We start from the raw sequence: 16576 nt of genomic DNA on the forward strand, positions 1-16576 counted from the left end.
GGTCCGCCCCCGGGTGGGTCGAGTCTTTGAATGCGCGTCGTAAAACGGTCGTCGGGGCAGCACCGGTGCTGTTCCGGAAAGATTTTTCTTAGATCTGATCTGTTGTTTCGGTTCGCGATTACAATAGAAAAAATAAGGAAACGTGTGGTACCGATAAAATAAAATCGATAAAGCACCAGTGCAAGGGAATTAAAAAAGACGGACTGCAAGGCACCGACTGACAGGCCAGACCGGCTTTCTTCTTTTTCCTTTTTCGGGAATTCGCGAATCTGTCATTTATCCTCTTGTACAATAAGCTTGTCCCAAGCCTGGCCTTGCTTGTCAATAGCCAACTTCGTCAGAAAACCGTTGCTATTCGTATTGCCAGGTAAATCACCAGGGGATTAGGTACAAGATAATTCCGGCATTTATTTCCTTGGTCATCAAAGCAATAAACTTGTGCCAGAGGTTGAAAGACACGAACCGACATAGAGGAAGGATTATGAAGTTTTGGGTCAGAACATATCAACAAAGTTTACTTGGGTTCACCAACATTACTTGACACCAAGACGTTGCAAATGAAAGATATGCATGGCTGATGAAGTTTATTCCCTTCATTTGTAAGCCACGTTCAGAATACGCGTTTCACTTACTGCTAATACTAAAGTACTTTAAAGAGTATTTTAAATACTTCTTAGAGTATTTAGTACTCTACTCAAATTACTTTCAGTTTTGAGTATTTTGTACTCTACTCAAATTACTTTCGGTTTTGAGTATTTTGTACTCTATTTTAAATACTTTTTCCGTGGAGTATTTAGTATCTTATTTTAAATACTTTTGCGCAGTATTTTGTACACCGGCCTCGGTGGCTCAGTCGGTAGCGTGTTCGCCTTCTGATCCCGAGATCGCGGGTTCGAACCCGGTCGAGGACGCCAGCAACTTGGTGGCAGGGTACAAGTTGCTTAGACACGCCGTCTTCCGCGAGGGACGTTAAATACGGGGTGCCGTGTAATGAGCTTTCATTGCACGTTAAAGAACCCTCAGGTGGGCAAAAGCAATCCACAGACCGACCGCTGTGGCGTCGCTCATGATCTCAGTTGTCTCGCGACGTAAACACCCAATTATTATTAAGTATTTTGTACAAGTCTGCCTCGAACCAGTTTTCTCGTGTCGTCAGATGTTTAAACAGAGGGTCGTCCATATACTGTCCACTACAATGCTTGTAGTCCCTGTGCCAGGGCCTGACAGATTCACTTTGACACAGGTGTCTCAATAAGTATGTTATGTTAAACGAAACACGAGGGTCATGTATAATAGCATCGGATTAGTGTCACGCCGCCGCCGAATAGAACTAATAGCAAAGGCTATCAATCTTCCCTTTGATACCTTCAATAAAATAACCACCTTTCTCGCTGCTTCAGCAAGAAGCGCGTACATTAGAATTGAAACGTATTTTCTCGCTGTGATTAATGATCGCGTTATACAATATTCTACTGTTGGCTCTACATATGTATTACCGTCGTGATGTATACGTACAGGTCAATACGGCGGAAATTGTGACGATATTTCACGTACGTAAATGTGGTTAAGGCTGTCTTTAGTATCGTGGACGTTTAAGCCGTTTGACTGTGATTTTTTTACTTAAAATATGTCTTATTCACTGCTCTTCTTAAACTTTGTTTAGCTACAAATTTGCAGGTACATCTTCACAGCGTGCTTCAAGGGGCACTAAAGAGCAGAAACTCCTCCTCGCTGAGTAAAATACACCTAATAGGTAAAATACCCGTCATTTCTAAAATATGTTGTTACCTTGACATCAACACAAAAGGAACGGAAGCGCACCGATCGTGGTTGGTGTGCGAAATGAATTTGAAATTTACGTTTTTCATCCCCCTCTCCTTCTCAAGAAGCCTGACAATGCGGAGAGCGTTTTCATTGGTTGCCGCGAACGATTCGTCCAGTCATCACGGGAGGTCGTTTTTGCGGGGGGCCAATGAGGGCGCTAGCCGCACAGTTCGCTTTCTTGAGAAGGAGAGCAAGAGGGAAAGAGGAAATCGGCACTTTTCCTCCACTCATAAATCACGAACGACGCAACGCATGAATGCTGTTCCTTTTGTGGCCGTGTGAAGGTAACCACATCTTTCATTCTACGAAGATAAATTTTCGCACCAATATGCCCCTTCATCTGGGAATGTTATCAACGGCTTGGGAAGTCTCTCTCTCATCCTCTCATATTAATCACTTTGAAGTGGGGTAGTGTCCTGTGGCTACCACGAGGAAACATCCCATGTCATCATCACCTCTTCATTTATTGTTGTTGTTGTTGTTGTTGTTGGGAAGCGTGCGTGCTACAACAACGAGTTTTAGTAAACAACTTTGCAACGTCCCGGAACGGTACACGGTATGATAATCCGAAACGATATCACGATACGCGAGACTGACGCTGTAGACGTTTTAGTATACACAGTGGAGGGAGACGGTACGGGTAATTAACGACGTAGCGCTCCCGCATGGCAAATCCCGAACCCTGAAACGTGAAGCCTTTCGCTGTTACGCTGTTGATGAGTTCTGTTATTGCAATCCATTTCGTTGCATCCACGAAGGGTTATTCGCAATCACTTTGAGCAGCATAAAAACGCTACGGGAGTCCGCAACGCCATCTTGCTTCTCGCGTAGTTGTCCTAGTCTTCTTCTCCTTGCGGAACCCCGCAAAGCGCGTCGCGCTATTCCTCGAGGAGATCCGATCCTACCGGCGATACGCTAGGGAAACTCCGATAGCGCCGTGGGACGCTCGTGCTATGAAGTATCTCCGTAACCTAGTAACAGAGGAACAGTAGTCCAACGTCAAAATGATGTTCCCTATGCCGTGCGTCTAGGACAAGGTGACTTTGATGTAAGAGACCACTTGAGGGTATAGTTACAGAAATGGCTGGCTTAGGGCATCCTCGTGTTCAGCATGCACGACTTCATCCCAAAGCATTCGGCGGAAACACTGATACTGTACTCCGCCACCGGAAATGTCGTCTCATTTAGGTGCCGACGGAACCTATAGAGAACGCAGTAATAGGATGCCTGTCACGCGGATATTCGAAATAACGACTGATCTGCATCATAAGTGGGAGATAGCTTTGTGCCGCATAAAAGGAAGTTCCCAGTGGGGTCTCGGAGACCCCCATTCAGCGCCACTAAACCGATTGGTCCGCGTCTATTCTTCGCAAATCTCTCTTGTGGGAAGATGGTAGCGGTTCTTGAATACGCTTTCAGCACAGCTATACTGTGGGTCTTATCCAATGCAGCTCTTATACGGAGGGGTTGCACTGAATAAACATGTACTTTATCGTGCACGCCCAAGCAAAAGCTACGAGGGAAAAGAGAAGCAATCGTAGACCAGAGGTAGTCTTCTCCGGTTCATTTTCTCGTGGAAGTTTTTGCGGACGTTGCGTTTTGCTTGACTTCACTTTCGCCTGTTTGCGTGCGTGGATGGTTTTTCGTGCTCCTATATTCGTAGCGCGCGTGTTGATTCATGAACATGTTGTGGCGACATGTTGATTCATGAACAAGTTGTGGCGACATGTATGTCTGTTTTTTTTATGTGAACGCCAATATTTGAACAGCGAAGCGAAAGTCCAAAAGGAGTAAGGTATGTACGACCATTCGATTCGAGATTTTGAAGAGGATTCAAGACACGTATGTGCGAAACGCCACATGTAAACATGAAAATGGCAGACAGGATACGCTAGAAGGTGTTATGTACGTGTGGGCTTGTTGGTTGTAGTCCATCTTAGGACCGGTAAAACAAGACTGATAACTATAAAACTTAACGCCGCTGTAAGCACACAGAGGGCGTGCGAGTCCGTAGCCCAATTTCAAACTGATACGTCACTGTCGTCACACTAATTTTTCGGTACGTACCTTCGCGTTCCAGTTGCCCCAAACTTTCCACTTGAACAGAAAACCTTCAAGCCTACTTTTTCGGTTTTGCTGTCTCGCTGAAACTGTCGCTAAAAGCATTTTTTGAGCCATTTCGGCGATATAGCATTTTTTCGGTCGTCATCAGCACGGTCAGCTCTAACGACGCGTCGTCGCCCGTATACCACGTGCGTATAAAATTCGACCTTTTGATCTGTTCCTTCACGGAAGCATCACGCTTTTTAGCGCACTAAGATTCCTATTCCAGAGCATTAACGATGCAAACAACGTTGCGAAGTAGCGCGCGGCGGCCAAATTTGCAACATTCATCGCGCTTAAACTGAACTGCTCGCAGAGATATAGTCTAGATACTTTGGAGAAATTAAACTACGCGGAGTCCGCGTCTTGGATGAGCTGCGCGCACGATTCCCGCGAGCGCGCTCTCTCGCTCTCTCTCTCTCTTGCAATTTTAATGCAGTTGGGGAGTGAAGACGGGTGCGCGGCGCGTTATCGGACCCGCTGCACGCTGGAGCTTCGCCTCTGATAAACGGAGAATTAGCAACGCCCTAGGTTTCTTAATTACTGCAAATGTACGTTCTCCAGGAACTCGCAGCTTAGTAGTGACGAGATAAATTTAATACGATCTCGCCTTGTAAAGACAACGTTATCAGATTAGCTGGAGAAAGGCGCTTCTTCGACCTGGAGCCTGGTTGAAGATACGGTCTGGTGTGCGTTTAAGAAAGCGGGATTCGAACGTGTGCTGACTGTGTCTGCATGGCGCTTTTGGCGGCCTGTACTCATGGCAGAGATTTGGATGCTGTCGCATGCGGGAACATGTGTGTGAGGCCGATACGGTAATGTTTGGCTCTGCGTGACACTCTGCTCATTTCTATTCCGAAATCAGTATACGTGCTAAATAAACGAGTATTAAATGTTCGCCCTCCCTCTACCACTGAGGAATCCCCAGCGATAGCAGCATCACGATGACGTCAGCCAGGCGCACCAATGGGAGCGCAGCGCAGGCGATTGTCTCCGAGGTCGTCTGCTTCGAAAATCGCCGCTTGTGAGTGCAAGTTCTTACGCTGCTATCTCGCGTGGAACACAGTGTTACGCTTCTGGCAGTACGAATGGCGAATGCATCTATGACACGATCACATGACCTGTAGACTCCCGCTCTTCCGCCGGTCGCCAAAGGGCGCTCCCTGATTGGACTTGCCCGTGTGACGTTTTCTCTGATTTCCAGAGTGGGAATTCCAGGGTACTCTCAACGTCCGGCGTCTGCTCTTGCCATACAGTACATCACATTGCCAAAGAAACTACCCTACTACTACTACTACTACTACTACTACTACTACTAATTACTATTATTATTGTTACTACTATTATTATTATTACTTTACGCGTCGAATTTTCGGCGTTATTGTCGACGATGAACGAGGAGCACTTCGCCGCTGTAGTTCCGGAATCAACCTGGACGAATGCGACAGACCCTTTCTGAACACCCCTGAAACACCCCTTTCTGAAGTGCACTTCACAGAACTGAGGTTGCATTCGTGACGATGATGATGGGAACAAGAAGCAAAAAAATGATCTAAGTTGCGAGATTGTCGGACTGGCTGCCGCCGCTTCATTACCCTGGATTAGATAATGAGAATAAAAAAATAAAATAAAAAAAAGAGGAGCAATAAAAGCAGAGAGAAATGTGAAGTAATGATAAGCGGGGAGTTCAACTAGTCTAAAATCAGAAACGGTGGCACACTGCACGACATTTGCATATAGTAAAATATAGTAAACACAAATTTAATTGTTCATGGAAAAACGTATCACAAACAGTAAGCTTGTGCGAATATAGGAATTATTCGGATACTGAAGCGAACAACTCGAATCGAATCGATGTTCCGCTAAATTTAGCGACTTTTCCCCAAATTTAGCAACACTGACCCACCGGCCGCGTCTTCCCTCTACCAGTGCGCATGCGCAGCACAAACATTCTGTAAAGGCTAAAAAAAAAAAAACCCTGTATTTGAACAGTTCGGATGCTGCACACGTATAGCAGATTACGGCGCAAGACAAGGCATAAAACGAAGGGAGCGCTACTTCATATTCTGGTCCCTGTGAATAAGTCGCTGTGTACACGTGTTTATATACGTACATGTCTTGCATGTATATCCGATCCGGTTGTACAACTTCTTATTCGATTCGGTTTTTATTTTAAGTAGGGTGAGACGCCGTTCCGGGAATAAGTAATTAAACAACATGTAATATCTTCCCAAGCAGTACACAATATTGGTTCAATATTGGCACTATCCCGGTTTCATTGGGCCCAAGGAGGTCCAATCAAGCCAATGACGAGCCATTAAATGGCGGTTTATTATGGATCTATTGGTGTTATCTTGGCTCATCCGCAAGTTTGCAAAACTGAAAGTATATCATGTTAGAAGATGACCAGAGTACCAATGTTGTTATTGAAGTATGAAGCCATGTCGCCCATATGTGTGTATACGTTCTGGAATTGCTTAACGAACGATGGCGTCTCATTGGCGTTACATTGGTTTTCCATCAAACCGAAGTGCCAATGTAGCCAGCTTTCAACCAATGCACCTTCATCGGCACTCCGTTGGTAATTCTAGGTGGAGCATGGCTGTACTGTAATATTTCCAAAATGCGTTATGTGAAGGGAACAACCAGAATATAGATCTGAGAAAATTTAACTTGTGGTCAGGCGAAATATTCTGGCAACAAATATTTCTTATTGGTACGGTTCATATGCTGCTAATTTTGAAGTTATTCGAGTAACACACTTCAAGCCACGCACAAAAATTATCGTTTTTTTTTTTTTGCTCGGCGAAGCAGAGAACGACAGTGGAAGCGTCAGTTCAAATCAAAAACACAATACCTGATAGGGATGAATACTGCTGTTGTACGTTAGGCACCTTGAATTGATTACAGATTCATTGTAAGTTGCTAAGACGTATGCCTCTTACCGCTACAGGACAGTTACGCTCCCTTTTTGTTTACGTTTCAATTTTGATGCCAATACACACTCTCTCGCATATGTTTTCTATCATGGGTAGTTCAGTGAGACTACCCGGACCCCAGAGTAAGCCGGGCGGGGGGGGGGGGGGTATATGCTTATTAAGAAAACGATGAATGGAAAGGTTAGCCAGGCAAAGAGCCGGCTTGCTATCCCCAAAAAATAAAAGCGGAGAAACGAAAAAGAAAAGCAAGGAAAGAAAAAGGGGGAATTGGAAAAAGGAAGGAAGGATAGGAAAAGAAATAAACGGGGAAAGCGAAAAAGAAAAGGAAGGAAGAAAAAAGAAAAAAGGGGAACAAAGAGGAAGATAATAAGCATTAGAGTACAACGTTACACGCAGTTACGAGAAAACCTAGGATCGACAGCGGCAGTGACAGCCCAGCGGGATCTTACTATCGCTCCACCGCGTGCCACCGATGGCAAAGTTTGAGTATCTACACAAAAAATATAACAAAAGAAATGAAAGAAAAAAAGTAATCATTTGTAATGTAATGCGTTCCTGTTGTTGTGCTACATATTAAAACTACACTGGTGTGGCAGTTACTATACAGCTACACAGATCATTCACATTTTTTTATTGGCTCACCACAGGCTTGCAACATTGGACCAATATTGGCAGTTTCATTGGTACAATATCGGACCGAGTTGCACGGCCAATATTGGACCAATGTAACTTATATTGGCTGCCAATGTTGGACCGATATTGGACCAATGGTTGTGTGCTGCTTGGGTTGTGAAACGAAAAAAGGGGAAGAAGAAGAAGGAAGGAGGTAGCTGTCGACAATTAACATTTGTAAACACGTGAAGAACGTACGACACATAATCAACAAAGAACTACGCGTGCAACATGTTGGAATTTTTTACACATCGTACAAATAAAGTATCTTCGTACAAATAAAGTATAAAGTACTATAAAGTATCTAAAGTAAAGTAAAGTAAAGTATAAAGTATCTTCACCTGTTTTAAAAATGAGGCGTAGTTATTAATTTGATGCAGTTCTAGCGGAAGGAGATTCCATAATGGCTGGGCTTTCTGCATTGGCTTCGAATAGAGTCACTAAATAAGCTACGCTTCAGAGTAGCGACACTGAGCCGCCATGTTGTTTCGGATGACCTCCAGCCCCACCTCTATTTTGGCAGTAGAAATAGATGAAGGTGAAGTTCAGCAGTGGAAGAAGACGACACTTCGAAGAGCGCTAAATGGATGGCGCTGGAGGTCATCCGAAACAACATGGCGGCTCAGTGTCGCTACTCTGAAGCGTAGCTTATTTAGTGACTCTAGCTTCGAAGTGTTGTTCGGATCGCATGGCTATTTTTAGGCCTTTTACCGCGTCAGCTGTGTAGTGAAGACTTTCCTAGAGATCGCGTCGGCGTCGTCGGCATTCGCTTGTCCGCACAAAACTATTATCGCATGTGCGCTTAGCGCTAAGGCCAGTTCCCACATATAGCGCTTTGCTACATAGCGCTAGAAAATCGCGCTATACTTTCCTCCTCGCATTGCTACGAACCGCTATAAAACCGCTCTTGTCGAAGTAGAGCCCCGGTCAACTTTTATAGCGCTATATTGAGCGGTGTGTCTGCGTTAATCAATCGTGAGCATCTTAACAGCCGTGACGTCACGGAAGCTGGGATTTGTTTTGCTTCCGATCACTCGAAGCGGCAAGACGGGTAAGGTGACGACGATGACGACGACGTGAAAATGGCCACGAGTTTCGTTTGCCAATACATGGATGTTTGGTTACTGTAGTTTGGTATCGCGTTCACAGCATCGAAAGTGTCATCCCCTTCATGCTGCACATACCGGCGCGGACAGTACCGGTACACACGCGGACAGTACCGGACAGTACACGGTAGTACCGGTGCATCACGTCGCATCGAGATATCCCGCGACCCCAGCAAGATAGCGCTCATGTGCTCGGCTATATGAGGCGAATGTACGGCTGTAGGAGAGGCGGCTGTATGAGGAGAATGCCGCTAGTTTACAACCGCTATCGATGGAAAGTGAGATAAAAAACAAAGTACGTCAGTTTTACAGTGTCAGCTGTGCCGTGCAGCATCTCACAGGGCTCGTGGTGGTGGCTGTGTGCTAGTTCTCGCCTCGCGCAGCGCCGAAACGCATCCGCGACATTATCGTGTATGTATACTCGCGCTATACCGCACGCCCAAGCTTCTCGTCGTCGGAGACCTCAACGTGGACGTTCCACTGGCCAAGAACACCACTTTCCTAAGTGATATGTCCGAACAACTGGACCTTCCGCTGTGCACCGACATCCGCCAACCCACAACTAGGCATGGCTCATGCATAGACTCGGTGTTCCAGAACAGCCACTTCATTCAGGACACCACTCACCTCGCCAACCATTTCAGCGACCACAAATCAATACTCATCACGGTTGAATAAATTTGTCTACACACTTTCATCCGGCCTCATTTTACCACACGCACAGCTGACGATGAATTTCGCGTTACACGAGTCGTAACCGTCCTGTATTTTTTTCTTTTCTTTTGTTGTTGTAAAGTAGGCAATAACTGCAGTGTCCGAAAAACATACCCAGGGAAGGGACAAATAGTCTACTTCAGGCAAGGAAAGTAAGCAAAAATTAAAAATAAATAAATAAAAACCGTGGGTTTTTGGTCATTCCGACAACATCTGCACATGCAGAATGAATTCTACCATATACTGCATACAAGATTCGGTCGCAAGAGACAAGGTCAGTGTGAACGGGATTAAGTTACTTGAGTGAACTCGTGATGACTGAGTTAGTGATGACAGTTTCAAGACTCGGTCTCTTCACATAGTTCTGTCTCTTCCATTTTGACTTGTGTATCCACGGTATCCATGATATACATATGTGGACTATTGAGGGACTATTTGTTTATTGTTTACCAGATGGACGATATCGGGTGCCAACGGAATCGTGTCGAATATGGTACAAATCGAAACACTATATTATATTTTCAAATGTCTTAAACTGCTGCGAGCCCGAGCGTTTAATGCACGAAAACAATTCTATTTCACGATGGTGGCCCTAACATTAAAAGCTTCAGCCAGGGAAACATCGTATTTTAATTTCTGATAAGAACGTATATTACCGGCGTCAACGCTATATACGTAACACCCATCACTCGAATGAAGCAGGTGTACATCGTCCGATATGCCTTCTCCATCTGCCCAATGTAATTACCCACTCCAGACTTTTCCTTTTTCTTTTTTTTTTTTAAATTGCTGTAACTGTTAATGAAACGGCGGCGCTCGATGAAATTCACATTCATTCCTTCCGCTGGCCTGAGGTCGTATCCGCTCAGGGTGCGATAAAACTAACGTTTCACAGTTTTCCTGGAACCCGTCTCGTTCATATAGGTTACGCGATGGAGCCCGGCTCCCGTTTTATAGCATCCGAACATTGCGCTTCGTGCCGTTTACGCGCTTATCTTTTTTGATGATGAAACTTGGGGTTGCGAGGCGAAAAAAGAAAAAGAAAGAAAATAAAAGAAAAATCTGCTGCTTCGTGCCGGAACATCTCGGGATGCTCCTTTTATCGCCGCTGATTTCATAATTTCTTCGAGACGTTTCTTGAAGCGTATAGTAAGTGGTCAAGGCCGCCGAAACGGAGCGTGTTATGACCGGTACACGCTTCCAACAGAACTGACGAACAACTTATTAAAACCTCACAGAAAACCTTATAGATTAAAGTCATTAAAACCTCGCAACAGGCTCATGGGCAACCATTGCACGGAACGATACGCCATGATTGGGTCTCCGCACAGTCTATCACATCACCATCACCATCGTAAACCATAACATCACAGCCCATCATTCAAATTGAGCTTCAGAAACCCATCACATAATAACCTGTCATTCAACTTTAACTTCAACATCACATCAGATCGTAGCTCTTCGTTCAACTTCCACTTCAACACCACGTCACCCCGTAGCGATTCATTCAACTTCACACATCATTCTCCATGATGGAATGGTGAGCGAGGTCGATCAAGGCCCTCATGAGTTCGACGACCTATGCTCCTGATTTGCGAGGCGTACACTCTTAAAAATGAACTTCACCGCATAGCACGCTCCTAGCCAACTACCATCTCGAATGATATCGTTATCTGTTGAAAACGGGAGGCGTACGCATTTTTTTGTGACACTTATGCTGTTCATAATTGTCACAGAAAAGGCGTACGCCTCCCGTTTTCAACAAATCCGGGCAGATAACGATATCATACGAGAAAACTGCTATGCGCAAAGTACTCTTTCTTGTCGCCCAACCTCAGCCCGCTGGCGGTTTCCGCGCATGTGTGCCACATGTGTGTACGGGACCCAACGCGGAATTAAAAAAAAAAAAAGCAATCACTGTGAGGCTCGTCAGCTCGTCGTGGGGTATGGAGTACCGCTTATTCCTTATGGAATGTCGAGTATCACCTCTGTCGATGAAACACCCCGATAATCATCATAGTCACCGTCAAAACAAAGCTGTTGTTCCTGTACTTATAGTCAGCTACAACTTAAGTCCTACAATTGGGTACCGCCCACTCATCTGTGGAAGGCTCCTGCGCTTGGCTACCAGCCTTTGCACGACGCCCCCGCTTCGCGATGTAGTGCCGGCCAGAGCTGGTGCCGACTCTCTCTCTCTCTATTTCTCTCCCCAGTGCCCACTTGGCCGTGTCGCACTACATTCGCGCACGCGGAGCAATTCTTGCGTGGGGGCGGGGTCAAGTGTATGACTTATGTTGTCACTGACTATAGTCGGGATCAAACTGGTTGCGGTCACGAACCTTGAATGCTTTGCAAAGCACGCTATGCGGCGAAGGTCTGCTCCCAGGGGGCTGGGAGAAAATGAGCAGAAGTCGCAAAAAAACTTGGCTCCTCCGTCGTTCAAAAGGACAGGCGTGTTTTTCTTTTTCTTTTTTTTTGCACAACGTTTATGTTACCACCGAAGCAGAAAGACCATTTCACAGCATCCGTCACAGAAACAAAGCGGTTATAAGAACGAACAATGCACTGGGTGGGAAGATGGAAGTTCATCTTCAAGGTTCTTCTTCTTAGCATGGTTAGCAACAGCCTCGAAGTGATTTATTGTTATTTTTTTCTTTCTGACGAACTCGCTGTTCCGTGAACTCATACGCAGGCTCGTTGCTTTTTTTTCTTCTCTCATACAGAACGGGGCTGTCACGTGTCACCCTTCCGTGCGTCTCTTTGCGTTGTTTGAATGCACGGCTTGGATGTGTGTGTGTGTCTATGTGGCGGTGTCTGTAGCATTTCTGTGACTGCCTCGTGAGTGATACGGAAGCGTTATAGGATATGGGAAAGAAGAAAGTCAAAGGCAAAACCCAGGAGGAACCGCAAAAGAAAGTGAACCATCCTGCCGTCATAGGTAGGAAGAGTTTTTTTTTTTTTTCGTAACCTTAAGTTTGCTTTATTTTCTTTACTTTTTCCTCCCCCTCTCCCTCTAAAGAAGCGCGACAATGCGGAGTGGGCTTTCATTGGTCTCCTCAAACGATTTGTCGAATCATAGCAGCAGAACGGTCGAGAAGACCAATTCAAGGCCTCTCCGCATTGTAGCGCTTCTTGAGAAGGGGAGGGAGAGGGATAGGTTTAACTGGCGGCTTCTTTCGCTCGTAAATCACGAACAGCGCAACCGTTTAAATCCCGTTACTTTTATGTTGCCCTCAAAGTAACGGTGTCTTCCGCGAAGGACAATGTCGTCCCTATACCGTGTCCCTTTTGCCGTCCCTATGACGTGTATTCGCATCCCTTACAATGCTACAGCGGAAGATGCGAAAAACGTCATAACTTTCTGCTTTCACGTAATCGCGAGCGCTCAACGTCAACAGCACCTAGACAGAGAAAGCCTGCTTACTCGTCGACGTGACGTAAAACGTAAGAATCAGCCAATCAGGATCGTGTTCTGTATCTAGGTGGTGTTGTCAACGTCGTGTCTGCGTACGCTGCTAACTGTGGGGAATTTCCTGCGACACAGCCACGAGATATCCCTTAGCAGACGACAGGAAAAGATGTTCACGATGTCATCTGCTAAGTGTCGTCTGCTAAATCCTGATATTCCGGCAGCGTGGGAACGCTCAACATAACACGGGACGGAGCCTCGGCTCCGTGAGCAGTGTTTTCGCTATTTTTTCCACTAGTATATTCCAGAAGCGTATACGAACGAGGGGAGTCAAGTCCTGTAGATCACATTAACAAAATACAAAAATCTTCAGTGTCGGTTTGTGTATTTTGTTTACTAAAATATTCCGTGAGAATGTCACCCATGTGACTACACGGATAATTCCATTATCAAAATAGGAACTTTGTGGCTTCTCTCGTTTTCCTAGCTTCCATACAACGAGGTGCTTTTCACGCCTTTACGAAGACGTTTCTGTGTATAGTATGCGGGGACAATTTCTCTTGAAAAAAATGCACAGAAGACACAGAACGGAACACACACACAAAATGAACAGAACGGAGTACACAGCTTGTACGCAGCACGACTGCACCGACGCGCAGTATTTAACAACAGTACTATGACTCTTAAATACACAACTTTTCTGCATAACACGTGTATTAAAGGAGAGTCTGGCCATTAGTTGTACCTGCCTATGCCCGAAGCTCCACCTACTTTTTGATCTGTCTGACCAGTGACGTCTTTCAAGGGACTGTCGCATCCGTCAGGGTCGATTCGGAAACTATGGTGCCCTCTTACTGCGCGTTCATCGCCGATATTAACTTTGAAAACCCGACGCGAATTAGCGGAGCTGTTTCTGTGCAGTTTGGTGCAACGCATGGCAAGAGCAGACGACGGACGTTGAGGGTATTCTGGAATTCCCTCTCTGGAAACGTCACACGAACAAGTCCAATCAGGGAGCTGCTGGAGGGCCCTTGGCGTTGCCCTTGGCGACCGACCGGCAGGCGCGAAGGACGGCGGTCGGCGTCTGCTACGAACGCGAAGCAGACGACACCCGGAGACCATCGCCTGCGCTGCGCTTCCACTGGTGTGCCTTGCTGACGTCATAATTGTGTTTCAATGGCTGGTGCTTACCTAGCTGCAAAGGGACTGCGAATCTTTAAAACTCATTTATTTAATATGTGAGCTGTTTTCGGAAGAGAAACCTAGCCAAGGCTTAGCGGGCCCATTACAGTTGACGAGGTATTCAAGGCCACCACTAATCGGCAGCCGGGAAAGGCTCCTGCTCCCGACGGCTTGACGTCGGGATTCTACAAGCACTTCAAGGATTTCCTAGCGCCGGTACTGACTGTATAGGGTACTGAACGCCGCTTTCCCTTGTGGATCGCTGCCACCGTCTTTCATCAGCACCCGTACAGTCCTTATTCTGAAGAAACGTGATGCTGACTCCCGCGTATTGCTTAAGCAACTATCGGTAGATAACACTAGCCAATGTGCATGGACAAATTGCTAAAATACTGCTGAAATACAAAATACGGACTAATTGCTTCCAAGAGCTAGTACCGTACGTTGTTGGGGAACGTCAAACGAGTGGTATTGGCAGCCGTACCCTTTTCACAAATGTACATGTGACGTGGTCGGTTTTCAACTGTTATGGTTTCTTCGGACTGAGAGCTGCTTCAGTTCACCTAGTTCTTGAAATGGCATTTGACAGAGTCAGCCATACGTTCCTTCTCCTCGTCCTGCGCCTCGTGAATGTAGGATGTGTTCTCTTTAAGTGGGTAAGCAACTTAGCATGTTCTATCGTGACGTTCACACAAAGTCTCAGGTCAATAGTGCTCTCTCTCAGTCTCTGTCTGTGAAGTCGTCTGTCAAGCATGGTTGTTCGCTTTCACCCATACTGTTCGCCCTTTATATCGAGCCACTGTGCCATGCTATTCCGAAGGACCGACATGTCCGTGGCTTCCGGAGTCACGCGTTTGAGGTCAAGGTGCTTGCCTACGCCGACGATATCACCCCTTTTTTGTTCAACAGGATGCTAGCGTGTGTCAGCTGGCTTAAATGCAGTGGATCGTGGCTAGGTAGGTGGGACAACACGCCTAGCATGATGGCAAACCTGTCCGGGTCCAACCAGCCCCCAAAATCCCTAAGCATTGAGCTGCGCTGTTGCCGAGTGTCTGGTCCTTTCTGGACGCCCATCCTTGCCCACTTTAGACACGTCGTGGCTGCTTGGAAACCTCTCAGGAATTTCTCCATTTTTTTTGCCGGTCATATGTTGTGAACACGCTTTTTGCGTCCCGGGTAAGCCACTACCTGCAAGTGCTCCAGTGCGCTAGGCCCTATATGTTAGCCGCCTCCGGAGGTGCCTCTGCACGTTTATATGGAATTCCGCATATGAGCCGATGCGTCGTGGCAACCTTTCTAAGCCGATCAAACTGCGTGGCTCTAGGTTTTTCCTGCCTCTTTGTCCGCCAACTTGTTTGGCGTTTTTGGTTTGTATGCGAACAACTGAATTCCTTCCTGCAACAATGCATTTTCTGCGATTCTTCGTGATCAAGTTCCTCAGGTCTTTGTGTCCACGATTTATGACACACCAATGTCCGTCAGGGGCTTCTACAAGTAGCCGCCTCTTTCCGGTTTCTGCTGCGGTTTTTCCAGAGAATTTCTGTTCGAGACCACTCGGAAGGGGATGTATCAAGCCATTTTAGACTCCCTCTTTCCGCCACCAACGTACCGCACGATGTTTGAACCGAAGCCCGAGGGTGACATCCTTTTATGTGTGAGCCGCATGCACATTAGCGCAAAAGCGAAACCTTTCTTCGCGAAACCTTCACACGGGAACGTTACTGCTACGCTCGTGGCTGGGCGACAGGGGCTTCTGGGTTCCCTGGAATAATTTCAACTGCAGTCTCTGCCCGGAGAGCAAACAATAGAGCATTCCTTTCTCGACTGCACGGATGCCATCTTCTTCTGGGATGTCTTCCAGCGCACTTTCAGGGATGATATTTTCTTGCCTCCCCGTTCAATACGCTACCTTCCTGGGCGGAGCGGCAGCGCACTGCCCTAGGATATTTTAGGGTTATTGGGGTTATATGCGATGTGGGTCGCACGACGCCAATGAACCGCCCGTAGGATCGTGGCCCATATTTCGTCGAGTGCTGTTTTCGCTGGGTGAGGTTTTAATCTGCATCTGCTGGGTGATTTATTTTTAATTGTCTCGCGAGGAGACATCCCAGAAGTGGCTACACGTAATTGACCTCCTTCGGGCTGGACCCCTTGATTACTGAGGCAGCTTTGTGTTGTGTTTCCTTTTGTATTGTTCCTCCCGTCCCTCTTCGGTGGTGTTGTAGGTTAGATGCTTGACGGGCGGATTGTAGCTGGAGTGTATACATAGTGTACATACCTATTGTTCTGCACCACATCTTGTATATAGCATTGACGCATTATTTAAAAGCATTTTTGAAAAAAGAAAACAGTTGGTGATAGCCAATGTCGTGCTGAAGACTGGGAGGTGGTGGGTTCGAACCCTATCACCGGCTGTGGTTGTCTGAATTTTCCTTGGTTTTTCCGAAGGTTTTCCAGCAAATGTCAGCACAGATCCCCTAAAGTTGGCTCAGGACGCATACTGACCCCCCTGTCCCTCACTCCTTCCTGCTGTCCTCTCTCCATTTGTCGCCGTCTGTACGCCGCTCATAGCCACAGTTGCTTCGCGGCGCTAACACGGAACAAAAAAAATTAGTTGTTGTGTTTGG

General features: G+C 46.4%; 1 protein-coding gene across 2 annotated transcripts in view; it reads left to right on the forward strand.

Moving 5' to 3' along the window:
• The window catches only part of LOC135368249 (band 7 protein AGAP004871-like), a 254066-nt gene that overhangs the window by 25416 nt on the left and 212074 nt on the right, over positions 1-16576 (forward strand). Inside the window, exon 1 of one of the 2 annotated variants that reach the window (XM_064601406.1) lies at positions 12133-12296. The exons of the other annotated variant lie outside the window; for it this stretch is intronic. Within the exon in view, the coding sequence (XP_064457476.1) occupies positions 12224-12296 (73 nt within the window). The 5' untranslated portion in view covers positions 12133-12223. Of the gene's footprint in view, positions 1-12132; positions 12297-16576 lie in introns of those variants that run through there. 2 annotated transcript variants of the gene reach the window in all.

The sequence above is a fragment of the Ornithodoros turicata genome, chromosome 9, assembly GCF_037126465.1.
Source record: "Ornithodoros turicata isolate Travis chromosome 9, ASM3712646v1, whole genome shotgun sequence".
Taxonomy (NCBI): Eukaryota; Metazoa; Arthropoda; class Arachnida; order Ixodida; family Argasidae; genus Ornithodoros; species Ornithodoros turicata.